At 38.6% G+C, this 25,005-nt stretch overlaps 1 protein-coding gene across 7 annotated transcripts; it reads left to right on the forward strand.

Annotated features, from left to right (window-relative positions):
- Positions 1-3: 3 nt before the first annotated feature.
- On the forward strand, positions 4-25,005 carry RNF170 (ring finger protein 170). 7 transcript variants are annotated; one of them, XM_038170799.2, is made up of 9 exons: positions 4-138; positions 1,052-1,108; positions 8,764-8,834; positions 10,268-10,411; positions 14,895-14,970; positions 16,075-16,186; positions 17,192-17,265; positions 19,553-19,657; positions 21,356-25,005. In XM_038170799.2, exons 4-9 carry the CDS (start codon positions 10,275-10,277, stop codon positions 21,623-21,625), a joined length of 774 nt encoding a protein of 257 aa, XP_038026727.1. In that variant the 5' UTR covers positions 4-138; positions 1,052-1,108; positions 8,764-8,834; positions 10,268-10,274; the 3' UTR covers positions 21,626-25,005. The 7 variants fall into 7 exon arrangements, with proteins under 7 accessions (XP_038026727.1, XP_071887552.1, XP_038026729.1 ...); XM_072031451.1 differs by having other exon boundaries at positions 16,078-16,186; XM_038170801.2 differs by having other exon boundaries at positions 10,268-10,349.

The raw sequence follows: 25,005 nt of genomic DNA on the forward strand, positions 1-25,005 counted from the left end.
TGCGCACTGCGCACCCCCCCCCTCCCCTCCGAGCCCACACGGGCCCGGGCCCCGGCGCGCCGCGAGGGGGCGGGGCGGGGCGGGGCGGGGCAGCCGTTGGCGGCCGTTGGCGGCCGTTGGCGAGCGGCGGGAGCTGAGGTAGCGCCGTGAGGGGACGGGGCGGGACGGGGCGGTGGGGGCGGAGGGTGCCGGTGCCTGAGGGGGGGGAAAAAAAGGGGGAGAGCAGCGCGGAGAGGGGCTCGGCGGCGGCAGGCCGGGCTGGGGGGCACGGCCCAGCCCTCGGTGGCGGGCCCCGCGGCTCGGCACGGCCCGCAGCGGGCTCCGCGTGACGGGATTTTGGCATCCTCCGAGTCTGCCCCTTGGGGTTTTGGCTCTGGGAGGTGGGGGCGAGCGGTGTTGCACGGCTGTGACCCCCCCTCCCCCACCACGATGTGCCGCCCCGGTTTGTCAGCTGTCGCGACATGCGACTTCGGATTTCTGTGTCGCTGACGCAAGCAGGCAGGCTGACGCTTTCTGTCGTGCTGCTGGGGGTGTGAGGTTGCCTGCAGAAGCACTGCTTTCCACCATGAAGTGTGCCTGGGCACTTTCAAACCATTTAAAGTTAAAAAAAAAAAAAAAGAAAAAAAAAAACAAAACACCATTCCAGCCTTATTTGAAATACCATATTTCAGTAACGTGTTATAATTAAGCAACATTACTTCCTTTCTCATCCAGGAATCTTAGTTGTCCAACTGAAGGCACCCACAGGCTCTTCCTCGAGTTCCCATCCACACGTCAACCCAATTAAACCCCCCGTGTTTCTCAGAGCTCCATACCTTTCCGTCTGTTTTAGCCCGGTGCACAAGTTCCAGACGTGGTTTGGGACTGTTTGACACAGGTCATGCGTCATCCAGACACATACTCCAAATAGGAGTGCTGCACAGTTTCAGGCTCAGACGAAAATGTTTGGAGGCCCTGTTGGGAGTATATTCCTGTATGGAATTTGCATCTTTAACTTGCAAGGTGGGATTCCAGCAGGAAAAGCAAATTACCTATTTATTTTTTTTATCAGGAAAGATGTGCCACAGGCGCTGCTGACCTCCAGCCTTGCAGAGACCTGCTTCATCAGGCAAGTGCCCTGGTTGGGCAATTCTTAATGTATAATGAAGAAATGTGTGTTATTCCCCTCCTGAAATTGCCCTGTCGGCTATTTTGGCATTAAACTAAATCTATCAAGACAGTTTAAGTTTTCTCTTTCTGTTTTGCAATGGCTATGTACACACGTAAATGTATTCAGCATAGTTCTGTAAGTACTGGTGGTCGACAATGAAAGCATAACTAAACACAATACAGTTGAGTTGGGCTATAATTTTGCTGTACCAGCTAAGCAGAGTCATGACTCCAAAGTAGCTGCTAACCCATAATAATGCAGTATTAACAGGCTGCATGAAGTCCTACTAAAATATTCCTGAGTTTGTTTTAACCTTCTCACAATACATCTTGTCAATTTGTATGTCGCTTTTCTGTTATTTTTTATTTGCCTTAGCATTTGTGCCTTTTGGTTTGTCTCCTCCTGATTTTTGAAGCTTACGGAGATACTTAGTACTAGAGATTATTCTTTGCTTTTTGCAAATAAGAGTGCGTTCACAAAAGTGGAAAGCTGATAAATCCGGCGTCATCAAAACAGCTTTTTCTGATTACACCCACCGTCATTACGTAATTTCTGTTTTCAAACACTTTATACGTCCACTGCTGGACTTTGAAAAAGTCCAGCTTCAGTATACTAACTTTAAAGTACTTTCAATACTATTTGTAGGTTCGCTGACATTCATTGGACATGTGTAATACATGCTGTCATTACACTTCCTGAATGCAATGTAGCCATACCCTTTGATCCTGCATGAAAGAGGGTGAAAATAACTGTAGGATCCAGCTTGGTAGATCAAATCCATTAGAAAAGTCCTGTTCTCAACTACAGACAATTTCCAGGAGCTACTACTACCATGAAGTTGGAAGTAGTTGGGTAACTTCTGACAAGAAAGGTCTCAATTGCTTCCTAGCAATTATTAATTTGTCTTTATCTTGTGTCTGTTTTTCTCTTCAGTGAAACCAAAAGAGATAAACTCATGCCTTAAAGATTTCAGTATAAGCTAATATTCATGGGGGAGGGCTTTGCAGAATAAATATGCTCAATTTTACTACTTTTAAACTATTAAACATTGTGATTTTGTTATTAAAGCAGGTCACTTATTGGAAAACTGGTGATACAAATGAAATCAATTTATTTGGTTTTAGTTCCTCTTACAATGGAAGAAAATTCTGGAGACTTAACAGAAATGAGAATCACAGGAATAACCTGTACTTTACAAGAATTCCATTTTATAAGCCTGTGTTTCATGGTAGTATTTTACTAGTTAGGAATTAGCATATCCTGCAGAAATGTGCATATCCTGCACATTTTCTCTAAAGCAAGAAGCATTTGCAAGGAAAAAGGGAATAATGGTTCTACTACTAAAAGAAAACAGCCAATCAGTATTGCAGGTTCTGATGGTGGTGGGCACCACCAGTGTCTTCATTTATAAATGAACTGACAAGGGTGGTTGTCAGTACTGCAACAAGAAGAAAATAGCAGAAATAGAAATGAAGTAGAACAGTTGTTCTTACTCAGTTCACTCCCAGCCCATCCCTGAAGGGGCATGTTGTTACCCAACATATTTTTCAGATGCTGAGCAAATTGTACCCTGCTCTCAAAGTCAATGTTGCTCATGGTTACTAATCAGTATTTCACAGCAGTATTGCCTGTGTGTTATCTCATTGTTTACTTCTCAGAGATGAAGAGAGCCTCTCGGTTCTCTAAGTTAGCATATTCCTTTGGTAGTGGGTCCTGTGTCTTTTGGGGAGTATATTAGGTACTTCCATGTTGAACTTGGAAAATACAATTCCTACAGAAAATCTATGGGGATATTCTGATTTTGGTTAGCTCACAAAAAGTATGCATTGTACTGTGGCAAACACAGGACTGTTTCTCATTTGTTTGCAAACCGTAGTGTAGGTATTGCTCTAACTGTGCTGTATGTAGTACAAAAAAAGCCTTCAAAATACTTTTAAAATCTTAAAAAAAAAAAAAAGAGGTAATACATCCACACAATTATGGGTCTTTGTGCCCCCACATTTCAGTATTATCTGTATGTGTTTCCAAGAATAAAAGTTACCACCATAATTGCAATGTTGCTCTTCATGATTTTGCTTCTTTTGCATAAAATTGCATGTATTGTTCATACTTAACCATCAGGTGGGAGGAAATGTACCTTTCAAGGCCTGCAGGTTCTTATTTGAAATGTTTGTAAATTAGCGTTGCTTTCTGTCTGTAATCAGTCTCATCAAAACACAGGACAAGCAAGGTGATTTTATGTGCAGGTGGGTAGTCTGAAATGTTTTTTTACAAACAAAATGGCATGATTTTACAAAGTTTCATTCCTTTCTACTTTGTAGCATTCTGTGGCCAGATGAGTCTATTTCAGGTGGTTTACATCCTGTAACCATAAAGAATCCTGATGCAGATCAGGATTCTCATCTGATCCCAAATCTGATCCCCATCTAAGCACTGTGCTGCCAAGTCCAGCTGTAATTTAGCTAAGCCAAGTGGAAGAGAGGAATAACTACTCATCTTTCTTTCCTTACTAGGCAGTCCGAGTATTTTACTTTAAGTAAGTGCCACTAGTTTAAAGTTGAGCTGAAAATTTTGTTGTTTGTTTTGTTACTGTTGTAGCATTGAATGTAGGAAAATCATAGAATATCCCGAGTTGGAAGGGATCCATAAGGATCATCAAGTCCAACTCCTGGAACCACACAGGTCTACCCAGAAGTTTAGACCATGTGACTAAGTGCACAGTCCAATCGCTTCTTAAATTCAGTGACTGCTTCACTGAGCAGCCTGTTCCAGTGTGCAACCACCCTCTCAGAGAAGAACCTCTTCCTGATGTCCAGGCCAAGCGTTTTTGTTGGATTTTTAAACTTTGCAACCTGTACTTTTGTCATTTTGAAATTGATTATATACCATCCAATTTTAATGGGATTGGAATTGTTAGAATTGTTAGATGATACTAGATGTTAGATGTTTGTTTTTCTTCCTTTAATTGGAAGACAAGGTGGGGTTATGCCCTCTTGTAAGAAAGCTACCTCACTGCTAAATGGTTAAAAAGAGGAAAATAATTCCACGTGTAAGCAAAGGTCAATTCTTAAAATTGAATTTATTTCTTATTACTGCCTGTTTTAACTGAAGTCATTCTATTAACGTGACAGTTTTCATAGAAAGCTAGAATAGACAAGAACTAACTTATTGTATGAAAGAACAGAGACACAGCATGAAAATTTTCAAACCTTTGTAATTATTGAAAGGAAAAAAGAAGTAGCATAAATCTATAGAGAAAAATGAACAACTTTATTTAATGCCTGAAGAGCCTGCGGTCTCGAAGACTGATCTGAACAGGCTGAGGAAATACAGTTATTTTTGCACAACCAGACAAATGTAATGGATCAAAGTAAACAGGTTGAAGAAAATAATTAAATGCGAATTACATCAAGTTGCTATTATATGGCATCAACTTACTGGTGCATATTATTTTGGGAGAGATAGGTAAAGTTTTTTCTTACAGAAGTCTTCCTTGTGAACTTCAGTCGCTAGTCCTCATCAGCATTGGTTGTCACAAAAGGTAACTTCATTATGTTGTTTCAGACTAAGTCTCCTGTAGCTTGCTAATTAATTGTGCTGACTGAAAGACCACTGCTTCTAGATCTACTCTCTGGAAGGCAAGACTCTTTAGCAGCTGTATTAGGCCTTGGCTAGTCTATCATGCATACAAACCACTACAGATGCGTTCATGGGCTGTTGTGGTTGCACTCGAAGAAACGTGAACTGCAAGCTTGCAGTTCTGTGCATTTTGTTGGAAAATGTTGTAAACAGGCTTGAGATCAGAAAATTCCTTCCTCCTTCAGTCAGACAGTTTTCACATTGTGTATTTCAGCAGTGTTCTCCTTGGAGTCATTGTTGTTTGTTTTATTACATGCTCACACAGAGATAAAGTAGGAGGAGATTGTTGCTGTGTCTACTGAGGCTTAAATGACTCATCAGAGAAAGCATGTATTGATCTTTTGAACTGAAAAGCTTCTCTTTATATTTCTTAGTCTACACGATTTGTGTCAGCCCTCTTGTGCAATGGTCTGATTCAGAACAAGTGCTAGAGGTAACGAGGGGAATGTGCACAGCACTCATTTGCTGTGCAGAGGCAGAAAGTAACTTAAAACATGAACATGACCCCTAAACATTAATAGCCCATCTCTAGAATTTACAGAATCACACAGAATCACGGAATTGTCTAGGTTGGAAGAAAGCTCCAAGATCACCCAATCCAACCTCTGACCTAACACTAACCAGTCCTCCACTAAACCATATCCCTAAGTTCAACATCTCAACGTCTTTTAAAGACCTGCAGGGATGGTGACTCCACCACTTGCCTGGGCAGCCCGTTCCAATGCCTAACAACCCTTTCAGTAAAGAAGTTCTTCCTAACATCCAACCTAAATCGCCCCTGGCGCAACTTTAGCCTGTTGCCCCTTGTCCTGTTGCCAGGTACAAGGGAGAATAGACCAACCCCCACCTCACTACAGCCTCCTTTAAGGTACCTGTAGAGAGCTATAGGAAGGGGATGTAGAGCAGGATGTGGCCCTCATAATCCATGAGGAGATGTTTGGCAACCTGCTACGGCACTTGGATGTGCGCAAGTCGATGGGGCCGGATGGGATCCACCCGAGGGTACTGAGAGAACTGGCAGAGGATCTGGCCAGGCCGCTTTCCATCATTTATCAGCAGTCCTGGCTATCGGGGGAGGTCCCAGTTGACTGGCGGCTAGCAAATGTGACGCCCATCTACAAGAAGGGCTGGAGGGCAGACCTGGGGAACTACAGGCCTGTCAGTTTGACCTCAGTGCCAGGGAAGCTCATGGAGCAGATCCTCTTGAGAGTCATCACGTGGCACTTGCAGGGCAAGCAGGCGATCAGGCCCAGTCAGCATGGGTTTATGAAAGGCAGGTGGAGTCACCATCTCTGGAGGTCTTTAAAAGACGTTGAGATGTAGAGCTTAGTGATATGGTTTAGTGGAGGACTGGTTAGTGTTGGGTCAGAGGTTGGACTCGATGATCTTGAGGTTTCTTCCAACCTAGACGATTCTGTGATTCTGTGATTCCACCAACTCAGTGTGGTGGGTATCCAGAGAACAACTGCTGTTGCCATTAAAGACTGAGGCAGTGAAGGCATTAAGCACCTCAGCCTTTTCCTCATTTCTTGTAACTAAGTTTCCCCCCGCATCCAGTAAAAGATGGAGATTCTCCTTAGTCCTCCTTTTTGTGTTGATGTATTCATAAAAACATTTGTTGTCTTTAATGGCAGTAGCCAGATTGAGCTCCAGATGAGCTTTGGCCTTTCTAATTTTGTCCCTGCACAGCCTCGCAACATCCTTATAGTCCTCCTGCGTGGCCTGCCCTCTTTTGCAAAGATTACAAACCCTCTTTTTTCTCCTAAGCTCAAGCCACAGTTCTCTGTTCAGCCAGGCCGGTCTTCTTCCCCGCCGGCTCGTCTTTGGGCACGTGGGGACAGACCGCTCCTGCGCCACTAAGGTTTCCCTCTTGAAGAGCGCCCAGCCTTCCTGGACTCCTCTGCCCTTCAGAACCGCCTCCCAAGGCACTCTGCCAACCAGTGTCCTGAGCAGCTCAAAGTCGGCCCTGCTGTAGTCCAAGATTGTGGTTTTACTGATCCCCCTCCTGACTTCTCCAAGAATGGAGAACTCCACCATCTCATGGTCACTCTGCCCGAGACAGTTTCCAGCCACCACATCTCCCACCCGTCCTTCTCTGTTTGTGAAGAGAAGGTCTAGCGGGGCACCTCCCCTGGTAGGCTCACTAACCAGCTGCGTCAGGAAGCATCTTCCACGCTCTCCAGAAGCCTCCTAGACTGCTTTCTCTGGGCTGTGTTGTGCTTCCAGGATATGTCAGGGAAGTTGAAGTCCCCCACGAGAACAAGCGCCGATGATTTTGCAACTTCTGTCAGCTGCCTGTAGAACTCCTCATCCGTCTCCTCATCCTGGTTCGGGGGTCTATAACAGCTCCCCACCAGGATGCTTCCCTTGTTGGCCTTCCCACCAATCCTAACCCACAGGGACTCAACCTTATCATTCCCAGCCTCAAGTTCCACGACATCAGAACACTCTCTGATGCAGAGAGCCACACCACCACCCCTTCCATACTGCCTGTCCCTTCTGAAGAGCCTGTAGCCAGACATGGCAACACTCCTGTAATTTAGTAATAGAAGCAGCAGGGGGAGAGACTTAAGAGGCAGAGGTTCCACTTCCCCCCATATATCTTGACAGTAGTGATACATTAGTGAAGACAACGTGTTTTGAGGAGTGGCCTTTTATGTAGCAAAGCAAAATTGTGCAGGAATTCCTGTTGGGCAGTAAGTTGGTGTTAAAATGGTCATTGGGAAAGTCATATGTGATAAGTGAGCATCCGAAGTAGATAATAATTGGATTGTGTGTGGTCAGGAAGAGAAAGTGAGAATCTCTGTTCCATATTCATTTCCCCCTGCTAACCCTGGCACCACAGTTAGGTATTTCAGTAAAAGTGCACGAGCAGAAATTAAGATGTAGCCAGTGTGATGATAAACAGATAAGGATTAAATATGTTGTTGTAAGGAGCGTGAAGAGAAGGAGAGGGAGCTCTAGAGTGGAAGCCTTGGAGGCTGTTCAGGAAAATTCCTTTCGTTTTGTGTGATACTGACAATTTGTATTTGTCAGATTCAGAGTACATGAAGCAAGCACTGATACAGGAAGCCTTTCAGGTGTCAGAGAGAGAAACACTTACCTTCCAAAGGTGCTGGGCAATCAGAGCATCTGTATGTCTCTCGAACACAGCATGTATTTCTGAAAAAATGAGTAGTGCTTAACAAAATGTGGTGTTGTTAGTGTGTTGGTCTATTCTGACAGAGCTGGAGAAATTATCGCATACCAGTTCCTTGCCATTTACGTCTGTAAGTATATGGAGTGGTCAACCCAGAAATGACAGTGTAACAGTGGTTACTGCAGTGATGATGGTACTTAAGGAGAGAAAACATTAAAATAACAGCACTCTGCCTGAGACACAGTTGTGGAAAATGGGTATCCCAGAATGATGTATTGTAAGAGAGAGATGCTTCTTCAAGAGTGAATATTTAAAAGAAATAAAGTGTACAGTTTGGGAATGCTGAGCTGAGGCATGACAGTATGCCTAGAAGTCCAGACCCTCAGCACCAAGGAATGGGCGATCAGAAGACATTCACAACACGTTAGCCTCACAGCTTTAACTATAGCAATCTAATTGTGTAAGTAGCCACACAGAGAAATGCTGTAGCTCCTCGTGTGTAGGAGTCATGATCCTGCATAAGACCTTTCCACAAAGATACAGCCGTTTATTCATTAGTATGTATGAAATCTGGGTCAATATTGACCTATTTCAAACATGGCTCTTGATGAGTCATAGGTGTTCTACCTTTAGGAAAACTTATTCTTTCTAAATATTAATCAACATTTCAGTAGTTAGATTATGACACTGCTGCGGGTGAAAAGCTGTCATTAGCAAAAATTATGACTATAGTTACAGGAATAATAGTCTCAGTTCAGGTTGAGACGCAGGTTCGGTAACTTGGTTTATGTTCCACTTCATATATGCTTCATTATTTCATTTTGTTTTTTCGCAGTGGAAGTCCAAAAATATAAGAACAATGAAAGGAGTCTACCCTTCATGCTCCATGTTTTCTCTGCTATTATGGTACTTAATTATACCCACTTACCCCTTTTATAGTAATGTTAGAATATACTAGCTTCTCTTGCCTTGCTGCTGCAGAGGTGGCTGCCACAAATGTAACAAAGCTTGGAAAAAGCTCTACAACTCCTACAAGAACAGATCTGGAGAGTGAGAGTAGTCATCTTATGGAAAAGATGACATTTTTCTGTTATCAGTAGACCAGTGTGTTGAAATCTTGCCAGGGTAGTGCATTACATTAAGGTTCTAAAATCCCCATGACTTGTGTTCCCTTTCATTTTTGCAATTAATTCAGGACCAGACAATGTCTTTTGTAGTGATGCTTGTTAGACAGCAGGGTTCAAATTCAAAAATCACATACAAGCTATGAACTAGGAAAAGACACTGATGAAACTTTGCAGGCTTAAAGCACCCACACTGGAGTAGGAAGTAAAGTAAATGATACCAGTCTTCCCTGACTTTCTAAAATGCTGCTGAGCTTTTATGTCAAATCTGTATGAAAAATAGTTCCAATGTGTATGGACACATCTTTAATATGACTTTTTGTTTTTTTTTACCTTTTCCTAGACTTAGTTTCACTTCCCTGGTTTCATAATATTCACAGCTGTAGTTCATTTCACTTCCTGATTGCAACAGGAGTGATTTAGCAGCATGTTGCAGACTATTTTATTTTCTGTGTCTTCAGCTGTAGGTTAATGGACATTAATGTTGGCAAGTCATTCTGATTTTTGTATATGTGAAACGAATATAAGCCAAATAAGTCTAACTAGGGAAGCCTGAAAGTACTATTTTTCTTTCAAGCTTTGCCCATATTTCCAGCTGAAACCATAGGAGAGGCAGATAAAATACGAAATTCATCAGATAGTTTATGTGCATCGAAATGGCCATTTAACACTCTAAAACAAGCTGTGATGCAAATATTCTTGTTTCTTTATTCATGTAGGTAAGGGGAGTAAATTAGGTTTCTAAAATGTACATTGTTTTAGCCTAGCAGCAATGATGTGTTACATAATAACAAAAAACCTTGATAATGTTGAGTCATACTTTTATAAATGGACTATCCTTAGAATATGTCAAACGCAGCAGGGTGTCCTGTCCCTAAGCAAGATATCTGGTAAAGATTTTCAGGTAAAGGATCTGACTGATTTGTTGTTGTTGTTGTTGTTGTTGTTTTAAAAAAGAAGACCTTGTAGCACAATGCAGTCATTGCTACTGTGCAAGACAAATGTTTTGTAGTCCTCTGCAGCAAGCTGTTTGGTAAAATGCATGTTTCCTCTTTTTCACCATTTTTCTCCCAGCAATGAGTAACCTTTTGCTTCAAGAATTTATTGTTCATATAAATAGATACATATACATATTATTTGTAACAGTTTAAAATGTATGTGTGTGTATGTCTCTCTATATACATGTATACATATATATTTCTTTTTACATTTTAGAGCTGTGATGGCCAGTCACCAGGCAGAAGTTCAGAGTTTGAAGCTAGATAATGATTCAGTCATAGAAGGAATAAGTGACCAGGTACTGGTGGCAGTTGTGCTCAGTTTCACTTTCATTGCTGCTCTGGTATATACGCTTTTAAGGTGAGAATATGTTGATGGGAATTAATCAACGTACTTGAGTTTATCAAATTCTAACTTTCTTAACTGATTGTTGCATATACAAAACTTGTTTTGTGATGTTAAGGAAATGATTGTTTGATCACTTCCTCTCTTTAACTAACTGTCTGAGTTCATAATTTAATTCACAGTTAGAGTTAAATGATGCGTTTCTCAAAAATAAAGTAAAATTTCCATACGTTCATCCTTTCCGAAGACTGAAAATGACTGAATTCAGTTGTTGCATCATATTTGGTTGCTGAGCGAAGATTTATCAATAATGACTCCACAAATAAGATTAGATGGAATCCTCCAATGTGCTTGCTAGTTGAAGCAAAGAAAAAAAAAAAAAGAGCAGACTGATTTATTTATAAAATTTATAAATGAGTATATTTGAAAAACAATGGACTTTAATATGCTGTCCATAAAGGAAAATGCTAAGTTCAAAATTAAAGAATTTTAAAGGTCAATTAATAAAAGCTTGTTTGTAGTTCCAATGTTTTTTCTTGCAATCTAACAAATATTTTAGCCTATGTGTTTTGGGGAGAATAAATCTGAGCTTCACGATGGCTTTTTTGTTGTTTTGCTGTATATTTGTTGTTTTGTTTTTTTTTTTTTTTAACACTTCTGTGGACTTCTGAATACAGAAGCAGTTTTAATATCTGAGAGAACTAAATTTTAATGATGCATCAGCATTATGAAGCTTACCGAGGAGAATGTGTCCTTTTAAGAAGTATTAGTGGGGCAGGGTGTGTTTGAGAGCAGGCCATGAAAGACACCGGGACTGGAAAAGCCTGGTTGAAGTGCAAGGCAGTGCTACTGTTCACCACCAAAGAGATAGCACGGGAACCTCAGAGGATTGAATGCACATCAAAGTGCTTTTCTTGCCAAGCCTGTTTCAGTTATTCAGATGACTTCAGGACTCCTCTCTTCCCTCAGCTGCCTTTTCTCTGCCCCCTTGTGCTGTCATTATCTCTTATGTTTACTTTTTATAGCACATGTGACTTGAATTTGAAGCATTTAGTTAAATACTAAACATTTTGGTTTTGAACTTCATAATGGCAAGTAAGTTAACATTAAAAAAAAAAAAGTGAGTAGAGCAAGGAGGGTCAGCATTGAGCAAGATCGGTGGGGGCTTACTCAGGATGGGCATTCAGGGAGATGATACATTGATGATGAAGAGTTACTTGAGGGAGGAGAAAATGGCTAGCTGGATCTTACCAGTGCAGTGGAATGAGCTGTAATAAGATCTGTGGATCCTGTTACATGCCTTGACAGTTTATTTTCTGGAATGGCAAACAAACTTGAACACAAAGTTTTCATAGTTTAGAAGTCTAGAAACAGCTTATTTTCACACAGTATGACTGACTCCTGAAGGTCTTACCAGCATCTTCTTAGATACCCACTGTGCCTTCTGGAACCTTTGAAAATTGTCTGTATTAAGCAGCATTTTCCCCATACCTCTTTTGTATTGTTGCCATCAAAATCTGTACAGTACAATGGAAAATCTGTACAGTAAAAAAGAACAGTAATACTTAGCATTGAACAAGAGGCAGGGGAGAAAAAGCAGATAAACATGGAGGGGAGAAAAATGGAATATGAAAAGAACTGCTGAGGGATATGGTTGCTCTACTTTTTTGTAGCAGGGAAAATGCAGTGAGGCATCACATCAGGGCATGAGCTGAAGGTCTCTGAGCTTTTGGTGTTGAAATCTATTAAGGATAACTAACATATATCTCAAGTAGCAGGTGTTTAGTTCAGTGAGATACCAATTCAGTATTTCTTTAGGACACTTTGTTTAATGTCTCTGGGTTGTACATTTTGATAAAATGCAGTCCGTTTTTTTCATCATCTTTCAAAAATAAGTAGATTACCACATTACAAATGAGATTGTGAAACTTTAGTTTATGAAACATGTTAAAGAGAGTCTGACCCTCCAATGTTTTGTATCAGAGACTCCCTGCATGTCCTACATGAATTAGCAAACCCATGTTTATGAATCTGTAGTTTTAGATATTTTTTTTTGTCTATTTTTTCCTGTTCCAACTTGAGGTTTGTTTATAAAACTAAGTAAGTATTGTCAGCAGAAGTCAGATCTTAGTCCTTGGAAAAAGAACAATGTCAATCACTGTGCAGTGATACTCCAGTCTGCATAGGTGCTGGCCTTCACTTTGCCTACAAGAGAGCACGTACGTACTGATTGAGTAGGTACCATTACCTCTCCTGGTAGTGATAGGTTGGTGTGGTCCTTCATGAGGCATAGTAAAATCTTGCCACCTCATGGGATTTCTTTCCTCAAGTTACAGAGTGCTAACACTCAGAAATGAGGGAAAGTGCTTACTAAACTTTTTTTTTTTGGCTTGTGTTTGGCCAGAAAAAAATATTAAAAAAGCCTGTAATTACAAAGCACTATACTGTTTCTCATTTATTCTAACTTACTTACTCACACTAACTGCACAACAGAAGCTGTGAATGGGATATGTCTTGAACTATGCCTGCCTCTTCCTGGACATTGTATAGCATTCTGCTTCTGAACCATCTTATGCATGGGTAGCAGACACTGTACCTCTACAAACACTCTCATATGTTGAGCATAATGTGTGGTACCAGACTAAAGTCACGTATGTGTAATATTTGCATAAGGATGATATGCCAGTATTGCCCTGGTAACTTTGTCTACTTTTTTTAGATAACAATCTGGTAAGAAATTTGCAATTAGTTGTTTATAAAGGACTCAGGATAAACTGGCTTATAATTCACACCTTCCACTTGTGTGTGATTTGCATTGAATTTCAATATATATCAAAGTTCTGGCAAAGTGAAGGTGCAAAGCACACTAATTTATAGAGTCTAAACAGGAAAATACTGTTAAACATATAACTTGCACCACAGACAACTTTCACAAGATGTGATTTGTGGAGAACCAGGGGAGAACAATGAAGTTTTTAATGTAAGCTTCTCATCATATAAGTTTCATACGACAGCCACTTAACTGCTAAATAAATATACTTTTTGCAGATAATCAGGTTGTTATTAGCATGAAAACATGGGTTTTCTCTGTTCCTCTTTGAAAAAAGAATGAAGAAGACAAAACATTAAAGACAGCAGCATGCAGTATTGTGATTGCTCACATCAAATGAAGGAAAATATTGCAGATGTGCCTGGAGCCACTGAGGAAGTTACATAAATAGATCTGCAGCCAGAAAATGTCTTAAAAATTCAGCCATTTAATTCTGATACAGGTTCATCCTGCCTAGATCATCCCTAAATCAGAGTAACCTGTTCTGCAATTTAACTTTTAGTCAAAGATAGGTCACAGTACCCTGAGGTAAAGCTTTCTGGCCTTGTACGTGTCGTAGTTAGAAATGTTTTTTCACCAACCTTGGATAACTGTGGAAAATAATTGCTCGTATTTATTGATCGAAAGACTTATTCTGTCCCCACTTCTCTCCATAAGCAGTCTTCTATACAAACTCCCAGTTCTTCAATCTTTTTCTAATGCTTGAACTATGTGGGCAGTAGTTCTTATAATTCTCTTCTGAATTCCTCCAATTTCTCTACATGTTTTTATGCATTTAGCTCAAAATGGAAGACAGAATCCAGCTGAGATTTCAACAGTGCTGAGCAGAATTTATCACCAGTTAAATCCATATGAATAAATAAAACACAGAAATTTGCAGTTCTGAACATGTTGTTGACTCATATTTATTGTAATTCAACATCTCTTAATGTTGTCAGCATAATTTCTAATTCCAATCCTGTTCCCATTGTGTTTTTGAATTCTTAATATATCCAGCCTCCTTTCTTCAGTGAGTCCCTTCCCTCTGATTCCTTTTTATCTTGGTGTTTCTAACCTGTAGTTTTCTTGCCAGTAGAGTCTGCAGTGATTTCTTTTTATATCCAAGCTGCTGATAGTTACATAAAGTCAACATTCTAAAGCTAAGAGTTTGCCTACCCCTTCTTATGTAAATCTTGTGGATTAATCTTTCATATAGCAGATAAATCTGAAACTGTAAGGATTTTTCAACTCGATGATAGCTTATGTAGTTAGTGGGGAAAAAGAAATTGTAAGTGAAACAACAACACAAAAACTGGAATGGAGAGAAAAAATAAAACTTTTTCTACATGATGAATATATCTTTAAAGCAGCTTGACTTTTTTGCAGGTTAATGGCTTGATTTTTTTTTCATGTCAAAATTGAGTTTTAATACGGTTTAGTGATTGATTATGGAGCCTTTATATGAAAAATTTTGTTGCTGTGGAGCTTTAAGTGGCCAGAGTAATTTTAGGATCTACACTAAATGTACTGTTTCCTTAATTATTTGTGTACTTCCTTTAAAATTCTTTATAGCAGGAAAGAGTGTTTTTTTCCTCCTTTTTTCATGTTTCATTGTTTTCCATTCAATTATTTTTCAGTGTTGGTTCACAGTGTTCAGTTTTTTCTTACTGCTTATATTTCCTCTTACAGAAACGAACATCAGAACATACACCCAGAAAATCAAGAGCTAGTAAGAGCTCTTCGACAGCAGCTTCAAACTGAACAGGTACTTTGCTACGTGTTGAAATCGTTCACCTATCTGGTTTGGGGTAGTGTAGACTTCTCTTCTGAAGGTCTGGAAGAAGCTAGTGTTGAAAGTTTCAGGACCTTACTTCATGTTCAGAGGCATCCTTAAAATTTATCTAAGAATGAAGTGATGTAGGGTTTTGTTTTTTAATGGATAAATCAAGTCATTACAATTGAAGATTTGACTGGTTCTTTTTTCAAACCAGCTTTTGCCACAAGGTGGAGTATGTTAGATTGTGTTGTGTGCTTCCTGCAATGTTCCTGGGAACTTAGTGGTAAAGGAAGAGGAATCTGGAGAACAGCTTGCTGCCACAGGACAGGGGTTAGATGTTTAAACTGATAAACTGTGTAGCAGAACAATGGCACAACAGCTGGAGCTGGGCAACAGGAATTGCACCCAATTCTGACATGTAGGAGAGAATCTAATGTTTAGGCCATGTTAGCAATAATTTTTGAGTCCCAGCCCTTGAATGAGAGAACCCATGCTTTTTGGAGACTGTTCAGAAGAGTCTTTAATCATAGTAGTGCTTGAAATAATGACAGATTTGTGACCAGAATGCTTATTTATGTGGAGGAAAAATATGGTGAAATGGGGAGGAAAACACATTTCACCACAGTGAAATAAACAAACTGATGTTGCTGTTTGGCCTTGGGAACCCTAATTAGTGCAGTTGGTAAGCAATACAGTTCAGGCACCTGGTTTGAGACAGAGCTATTTAGAATAATAAAGTAAAAGTCTAGATCTAAGGTGTTACTCGTGCTTCAGTGTGTCTGATATAAGGGATCCTACTTAATGTGAAGGATTGGGGAGGCTCTTCTTTTGTGGTCTTTAATTGGATTGAAGCACATACTTAGATTAGGGGAAAATAATGTGTTTGTCACTAAAAAAAAATAAAAATAAAGTTGCTTGGTGAAATAACTTTTGCATTTAAGTGTTTTTTTTTAATTTATTTTATTTCACGTATTTTTGAATTCGAGTATTTGACTTCTGGTAACATATATATTTATTTATGTACTTAAGTTCAGCAGACTTCTCTCATAAGAAATAGGATCTTTAATGTTTTCCATTTCTCTTCTGTCCCAGCAGGATGCCTCTGCTGGTGATAGACATCGCTTCTATACAGATATGTCTTGTCCAGTCTGTTTGCAACAAGCTACATTTCCTATAGAAACAAACTGTGGACATCTTTTCTGTGGTAAGAAAGAAAAACCCCAAACCCCATAGATAAAACCAGAACAGAAATACAAACTTCTGGCAATAGTACTGTTAACCTAGTGCAAAGCTTTGCTAGATTTTAACTGCTTATCTATAAGTTCATTAGAAATAATTTCCTATATAATTTGTTGAAAAAATGAATGTTAATAAATAGTCACTCTCAGAATATGCTGGATTTTTTTCTGTGGTATCAGGCTTGAAATGCATTTAATTTAAATATATTATGGACAGAGAGTATCATTTACTTCCTGTTAGTGAAAAACAGAAGAGGCTGAAATACACTTGGAAATGTACCATATAAAAAGCTGGTTTAGAAGGAACAAAAAAAACCTGCTTGGTGTTTTCATTATTACAGAGGTATTTTGTTTTTCTTAGAAGTCCTAGAGTTGCTACTAGCTTACAATGATTAAAATATTTTCTTTTCTTTGAGGCCCGGCTGATCAAATTTGTAAATATATATTATCAGTGTTCTATGATCACTGTGATCATTTTGCTTCCCCTCCTTCACTTTCCCAGTAGGATTCTTTCACTGCAGTTGTCTACTGTTACAGAATGTATCATGCTTACCATGACCGGTCATTTAAAAGACAAAAGTTATAAATGTGGAAAACAGTAAGGAGAGCAAGATTTTCATACATTGAAACTCTGATGATAAAGCCAGGTTTTCAGGATAAATCTTACATGTCTTGATATTTTGTCACTTACGAATTTTAAACTGGGAAAAAATAATAATTATTTGTTTCTTCAGTTAATGATTAAGAAGTTTTATGTCATTTTAGGAAATAATTTCTTAAAATTAATAATGCATGTGAACCTGTTCAGGATTTTTCTCATTAATCATGCTGAATATGGTTCTTGGTATCTTCGATGAGTGCCATATACAAAAATACACATCTTTGTTGTTTTGCTTGGTGCTTAGCTTATTGTTTCATATAATCATTGTTTCAGATCAGAAGTGTCAACGTCTGTGACTTGTTTTTGTCAGGTTCCTGCATTATTGCATACTGGAGGTATGGATCGTGGCTTGGTGCAATCCGTTGTCCAATCTGCAGACAAACGGTAATAATTCAAGTAATTGTGGACCTGATGGTTTGGCCATCTGGTACAGTTTACCAAAAAAGTGTTACGTGTGAACTGCGGTAGTAAGAGTGACAGAAGAGGGAATCTGAGAAGCTGAAAGAATATGGATATGTGAGACGTAGATGGTGGACATTGTTTCTTAAATGTTTTGCTTTGCCAGATAAATCAAAAAAATAAAGACTGTTCCTGCAATTCAAATTTAAGTGAACAGCACTGATAACTCAGCCGTTTTTCTGTAAAGGAGTATATGAAAACAGAAAATCATGAGACCTTAACTATAGTTCTTCCCTGCTTCCTAGTTGTGATGTTATACAACTTCTTAACTAGAACTTGAATCTGAAAGACCTGGCTGTTCTGGAAGACTGCCAGTAGTCAAAATATGACTGGTTTCTAAGAAGTACATCTGTTCTCCCTGCCAGAAAAACAAACCAAAACAAAAACTATCCATGTCAATTTCTTATTCTGTTCCTATTTTTAGTTTTTATTAATTTGAGTTTTATAGAGCAAGCATATTACTTCCTTCCTACACAATTTACTTACATTGTTAGTTTGAAATATGTCCTTGCAATTCATTAACATTCAATCTGAGCCTCACAGTCTGTTTTAACAAAAGTACATCTGTGTTTCAACAGTAGTAAAATTACAGAGTTATATAATTCATTGGAAGTTACTAACATGCTTCACCCCCTTGCCCATACATTATAATCCTGTTTTGATTCTGTGTATCAGCATGTCAAGTGACCATAGGAGAGATGAAGGAAAGAAAAATATGTATGGCTAGAGGGAGAATGAATTGGTTTAGACAACAGCCAGTGACGAGAGAGAGAGGCAGACAATAAGGGTGAGAAAGATGGAAAAAAGGAAAATAAGATGTTTTTAAGTGCTTTTTAATGTTTATCTGGAGATGGATGGTCTTCTGTCTTCCTCTGAGTAATAAGTACATTGGGTAGAACTGCTTGCATGATTATGCATTCATTCTCACCCCCTGTGAGGTAAGAAAAGTGAGGTCTCACTTGAACAGGGAATGGAAGTGTATATACATGAACGACATGAGTCACGCAGAAGGTTTGTGGCAGGGCTAGAAGTTGAATATAGATCTGCTTGTGCTGTTATTTGCCAAGTGTGACTGCTGTAAAAACTCCTACAGGATCCTCCCTTGCCTTATGCTCTGAAAAGCTTTTCAAAGTCCAGTCTCTTGAAGCATTCCACAGATAAAGACAAGTTAATATGAGAAAGCTTAAAGAAGCTCTGTTTTGTAAGCTTCTACATCTAGACATGAAATGTAATAAATGCTTCATTTTAAATCTAGTATTAGCTCAGAAATAAATATTGCTCAACGTACAACTTACAGAGTATTGGTTTTGTGCTTGGGAGAAAGGAGGGGAACTTCTTTCTGAACGTTGATTTTTCTATTTTTTTTCTATTTAATTTAAAATGGGGTTAGGAAGTAACCGTCATTGGAGCTATACGCTGGTTTTGGAAGCTTAGAAGATGTATATTTACTGGGCAGGTACAGAAGGAACTTCCAAAAACAGTTACAATTTAAATAAAGACTTTTTCTGCTTGCTCTGATAATATGCATTTTATAACTAAACATATTTCCAAATGCAAGACTTAGGTTTCCAGAAAGTCCTATGCAGAAAGATAAAATATATTTGAATATGACTTCACATATGTTTCTGTTTGCATGATAATTAACCCAAGAACATAAGGGAATTCTCAGTACTTACCAGAGAGCTGAAGGCTATTATCTTTTTCCACTGTCTTCTGTTACTCTCTTTGGTCTTCTTACAACCGCCCATAACAAGAAGCATGAATGTTGTTGCTTGTTTGTTGAAATGCAACATCCTTCTTAAGCTGGCAGTGAATGCTCTACTTGATTCTGAGTTTAAGAAACAAAACTAGATAATTTGTGAAATTAACTTTATTCTCCAAATCACTTATAAAACATAAAAGATTTTGGTGTTGAGAAAAATTTGCTGTAAGCTACTCTTATAAGGTGGGTTGTTTGTTGTTGCTCATTTTTTGCAAACTTAAAAAAAAATGCATTGATATTCTTTAAATAGTTTTAAGCAATACATTTGTTGAAACTTAGAAGCAGTATCCACGTATTAAATATTAATATTTTTCATTTTATTTTGCTACTAGATATTCAACTAAAACAAAGTTTGTTCTATATAGTTAACTGAACATCACTGTTGACTCATTTATAATTGACAATATCTGTGCTTAATTGCATATGTTCTAAAATCCCTGCTGTGCCTAGGTAACATTGTTTTTACCACTCTTCGGTGAAGATCAGCAGGATGCAACCCAAGTATTGCAAGATGTTAATGATTACAATCGGAGATTCTCAGGACAACCTAGATCTGTAAGTTTGGGGTAAATTTGGGTGGACGTCAGTGATATCAGGGGTGATGAACAGCATTTTTGGTGACATTTTTTGCATGGAATGTGAATTTTTTATTTGTGATGTATGGGACTGCAGGATTTTTTTAGGAAACTTGTGCTTTTATGGATAATACAAGCCCACAAGCTTGAAATATTTTTGTAATTGCTATATGGAAACTACTATTTCTGTTGTGAGTGAGAACTGCTAATAATCTCGAGTTCCCTTTTCTTAATACTTAATGAAATAAGTGAGTTGTAGGAAAGAATACTCACTTGATTAATCTCATTAAACTGATTTGAAGAAGCTGAAGTTCTACTCTGCCTTTCTTCTTCAGATTTCAAGCTGTATGATGTTTTGGTATTTTTTCATGCTAGACTATATTACAGTCTTTATTCTGCCCTCTCAGTGAAGAAAACAGGATTTTTTTGATGAATAGTTAAAATGGTTGAAGTTCTATGAACTTTAAAAAATTAACCTCGTACACCTTTATTCTGTGTGCACGGCCTGATTTGGAAAGTGAAATGCATGTACACGAATAGCAGTAACTCTGACACACAGTTTGTTTTCAGCTGTTCATTGGATTTGTATGTAGTAGCAAAACATTAATAAGAAAAAATTACAATCCAAAAAGAAAAAAAATTGTCAGAAGGGATTTTTGTTGTTTTTTTTTTATGTTCAAAAGCACAAAGCAGTAATGCTTTTTATCCAGAATAGGTTGAAACTACATTTTAGGCTCCAGTGGACCTCTCTGGGCTCTGCGTCTGTTCCTCAGTAACTGTCCAGGGTCATCCCGGACATCTGCACTAAAGCCCTAACCTGAATTAGATAATTTGTTTTTGACTTATACACAATGTTGTGCTTTAACCACATACAGCATTCCTTTCTAGAGGTTTTTTTCAGCCTTGATTATAAGTCCTTTTAATGTCATGGCTCTGTGTACAGTAGAAATGGAATCAATACCTAAAAATATAAAGTAAAATTCAAAGGTCATCCCTCCCCAAGCCTCACAACGAACACTTGAATATTTTCTGCTGATCAGTCCCTCAAGATGACAGAATCATAGTCAAAAAAATGAAAAGAAAAAAAATGAAGAAGTCAGGGATGGATTCATTTAAAGGTTCTTTATTTTACTTTAAAGTTTGGTCCTTGGTGATTTATGAGAATCACTGGTTGTATGCCATAGGAGAGGCATACATCCTATGCCATAGGAGAGGCAAGCAATGTGTTTCTGAATAAATTCTACGTATTCTAATTTAGCTATTATTTCTTTTATTCCGAGGAACGCCTAGTTCTCTCCCCTTCTGATCAATGTATCATTCCAATTACCCTGTGTGCTGTTTCATAATTTCTCCATATTTTGTTTTCCTCTAATAGTCACTGCTTTCCTTTCTTAATAGGTAATAAAGTATTTTGTGGTAAGGCAAGTGTACATTTTACTGTATAGAGTTATACAGTTTGACTGTTGCCTGAAAACATATATATTCTAAAACTAACTTCTTACCTAGCAAAATTAAATCCAGAGAGTGTTATCTTACTGTTAGTTTATTTTCATTATTATAAATGAAGAGATACCAAAGCTGTAATGTAGTAATAGAAACTGCATACTGAAAAAAAGACATATTTAGCATGGACCTGTAGCTAAAGCAAAATATTAATCTTTGTTTTGTTTCCTCATAGATTATGGAAAGAATTATGGATCTGCCCACTTTACTGCGGCATGCATTCAGGGAGATGTTTTCTGTTGGGGGCCTCTTCTGGATGTTTCGCATCAGAATATTTCTCTGCTTGCTTGGAGCTTTGCTCTACCTGGCGTCACCTCTGGATTTTCTTCCTGAAGCCCTCTTTGGAATCCTGGGGTTCTTGGATGATTTCTTTGTCATTTTTCTTCTGCTGATATACATCTCCATCATGTACCGAGAAGTGGTAACACAGCGGCTGAATAGATGAAATGGATGAAAACCTCCCAGATGCACAGGTGTTTGTGGAATGTTTTAAAAAGAGGACTATAAGTACACAATAGCGAGGTGCCTGTGCACAGCTTCAGTAACTGCAATGTCATGGCTTCTAGTTGATCATCTTATACAAATATGAACAATTAGTATGTGGTGATGCTTAACTGGAATCTTTGTGTATTACAAAAGCTTCATAATGATGAGGTTAGTTTTATAATGTAATAAACTACCTTCATCCGCTTATATCTAATGAACAATTGTATGTAGTCAAAGCAGAAAACACCTCTTTTGGGGTGTGATTTGTGAAAAGGGAGCTCTGGTAAAGAACTTCTAAGAAAAAATACATTTGGGTACTTTAGACATGTATAAAGAAATTTCAGAAATTCTTCAGAGGACAGTTACCATGACTAAATTGTTTAATGTCTCACCGTTATGGGCTAGAGTTTTTTAAAATCAAAGTAGCTTGTTATATCTCTGTGGAAGAAGAAACCCAAGGACCGCATTACAGGTATCAACCTGCAGTTTGCTGCTGTCCACTTGCTTCACAAAAACAAGGAGAACACCTCAGTATTGCTTAAGCTGCACTATGTACGGTTGCATGCAATTCGTACAATTTTATTTTTATATTTCGTAATATGCACACACCAGATGATCTACATGGAGAAACCAATATTATGCACACCAAACTGGCTAGTGCTCTGTGTTTCAATGGGAGCATGGTTTTGCTCTTCAGCTTGTTTATTTGGTGGGTTACATATCTTGGAAGTGGCATTTTTGTGCCGCTTCAGGTCAATGCAGTATATCTGTGTTGGACATTTGCATCCCTATAACTGCATTCAAGAATCTAGCCAATAGAAAGAACCCTCGAATTTTAGAAAGTGATCAAAGAAAAGAAGTCAGAACTGGATGTTTACAGAACTTTACCTGATTGTATATTTGCAACACTAATATTAAAGAACTTAGATGTGGGGGTGTTTGATTTTCACTTGAGGATTTCTTGTTTAATTGGCTGGTTGACTTGGATGTGGGCAGAGGGTATTCTGAATTAACTTGAAAAAGATCTGTGAATAGGGACCACCAAAAAAAATTTAACATCTGGAAATGTTTTCAAACCTACCAGAGTATTAATTATCCTACAAGTTGATTCTTTTTCTGTTGGATTTCAATATAGACTATCATAGCTACAGAATTCATTTGAAAGTACTTTCATTTTATGTAAGGGAATGCCACTAGAAAGCTCAAGAATATTCCATATCTATGTACTTTTAGTTTGAGGAAAGGTGATTGCCATTTTTCTTTAACTTCCTGAGTACTTGAAAGATAGCGATTAGACAGAATTAAAGAATTAAACATTCTTTGCATGTTTACATTGTATTGGATGAGACTTAAAATGAAAGGGACCTTTCCACCACTTGTGTGTTTTGCCTATGTTGGCATCTTTCCACAGCTTCTAGTACCTAGGCATGTTCAGGAAGATGATGTACCTGGCACCTGATGTGTCGTTCTATGGTTGGTGCTGGAGATTGTCCCTCTGTGTTTGAAATTATATTCATTTACAAGTAAATCCACTGATTCCTCATTAGGAAATTTGCTATTGAAAGTCCAGCGATGTTTTCCAAATGAACTGGAAGGCTAAATTTTTCCTTGTTGCTATGTGTGTTAAAGATGGGCAAGAAGAGAAACAGGAAGTGAAACAAGGGTGAGGGGGAGAAGAGCAGGGCAGAAAATGATGTTTTCATTAGCAAATACTGTTGTTTCTGGCAAACCAGCCATTCTTGAGCACATTAGTTGAGCTTAACTCTCTTTTGGTATTGTTAACGTATGGTGATGGTGTAGTGGCTACCTCAGTTAAGTCTTTAAGGTATTATTGAATAAGTGTGGGATATTCATAAGCTGTTAGACATATTTACGAAGCAAGGTAGTGATTTAGAATAAACAGAATTTTGCAGTTTTGCTTTAAGCATGGTTTGTTTGTTTGTTTTTCCAAGAGATTCAGCGGAGAGCAAACTCCAAAAAAGTATTTATAATCAAGTAAATGTAACACCTCCTTTTTAGCCTAGAGTTTAGCTTGTGGGTCTGCTTAGAGAACTGTGTGTTCTGCTGTTGTAGGATAACTGGACTCTGTTCATAAAATCTGGTGATCTAGTACCTCCTACATGCATTTATCCTGTGATTGTGGGTATACTTTTCCCCATGACTCTCTAGATGTAGAGTTGGTGTAGAAACTGCTTAGTGATTTTTCATTGAGCTCCCAAATTCCACATGATACTGTGAAGAAGTTAATGCAGAAAAGCCCTTCTAAGGAGTCTGTTCCCAAAGAACAGATCTTCTGTTGTATCTGAAATCATGTACAAGCCACATCTGAGTAACTACGTAAAGTTTACCTGTGTTCTGTTCACCACGTTTCTGCTAGCCAGCAGGATTTCACTCGGAGGCCTCAGCTTACTTTTGAATATTGAGTAAGACTGTAAGCTTTAATTCAGCACAGTAAATGCTTGACAGAATTAAGACCATCCTGCCTTTTCACCACCATGTGTGCTTGCATGTGGAGACTTTTTTGGGTTTCTTTCTGCTCCTTCAAGGCACTGATGAACAGTATTATGAGTTGTTCAGGCTTTTCTTTTGAGCAGCTGCAATGTGCAGGTGCAGCTGTCCGGCAGTGTCTGGCTGCTGCTCCTTCAGGCAAATATGAATTAGCTCTAAGTTAGCTGTCTTGAGTAATGCTAATATCTTGAGCTTATCTGAAACTGCAGAGCTCCCACGAAGCTGGAGATAAATACATGAGCATTTAGTATTCCTTAACTACCTACTGCCAAGTTATTCTGTTAGCAACATTCAAGGTAAGTGCTAGACCTGAGCACTAGCTTCAGAATGTGAAAGAAATGCTGTCTGGGGAGCAACTGCAAACATTGCTGCAGTTTCGCCGCATGGAATGGGGCAGCCATATCACTAAAGGGGGGGAAGAGGAAGCCTTCAGCAGAAGAGAAGCAATACGGGGGGGGGGGGAAAGACAGTTCTTAGATTCTTATGGCTTCACCAAAACCTGTGAAATATTTGATTGTTTCAGCAATATTAACAAAGAGGAAAAGTAAAGTTATACTTTATAGTTTTTACAGAATAACTTGTAGCATCTCGAGGCCTAATGATAACCCTTATCACAAGCGCTGTACAAAGCAGTCTGTTTCTATGTTTGTGACACACACCATGGACGCCTATGAAGATGAGGCAAAATGGTGTAATTTGGGGATGCAATTTTGCCATAGATTTCATAGAACTGTAACAGTGACCTGTGTGTTACACTAGATTTTTAAAACAAAAGGATTTAAACCTACTTGTTGTTTCTTTTAACAATAATAAATTGCTATTAAAGTGAGA

Source organism: Anas platyrhynchos, chromosome Z, assembly GCF_047663525.1.
Source record: "Anas platyrhynchos isolate ZD024472 breed Pekin duck chromosome Z, IASCAAS_PekinDuck_T2T, whole genome shotgun sequence".
NCBI lineage: Eukaryota > Metazoa > Chordata > Aves > Anseriformes > Anatidae > Anas > Anas platyrhynchos.

Excerpts from the sequence above, each read along its gene's own strand:
- RNF170 (XM_038170799.2), top strand. The coding sequence starts at position 10,275 with ATGGCCAGTCACCAGGCAGAAGTTCAGAGTTTGAAGCTAGATAATGAT. Across the intron at positions 10,412-14,894 it reads CTGGTATATACGCTTTTAAG|AAACGAACATCAGAACATAC; the intron begins GTGAGAATATGT and ends TTCCTCTTACAG. Across the intron at positions 17,266-19,552 it reads GTCCAATCTGCAGACAAACG|GTAACATTGTTTTTACCACT; the intron begins GTAATAATTCAA and ends TGCTGTGCCTAG.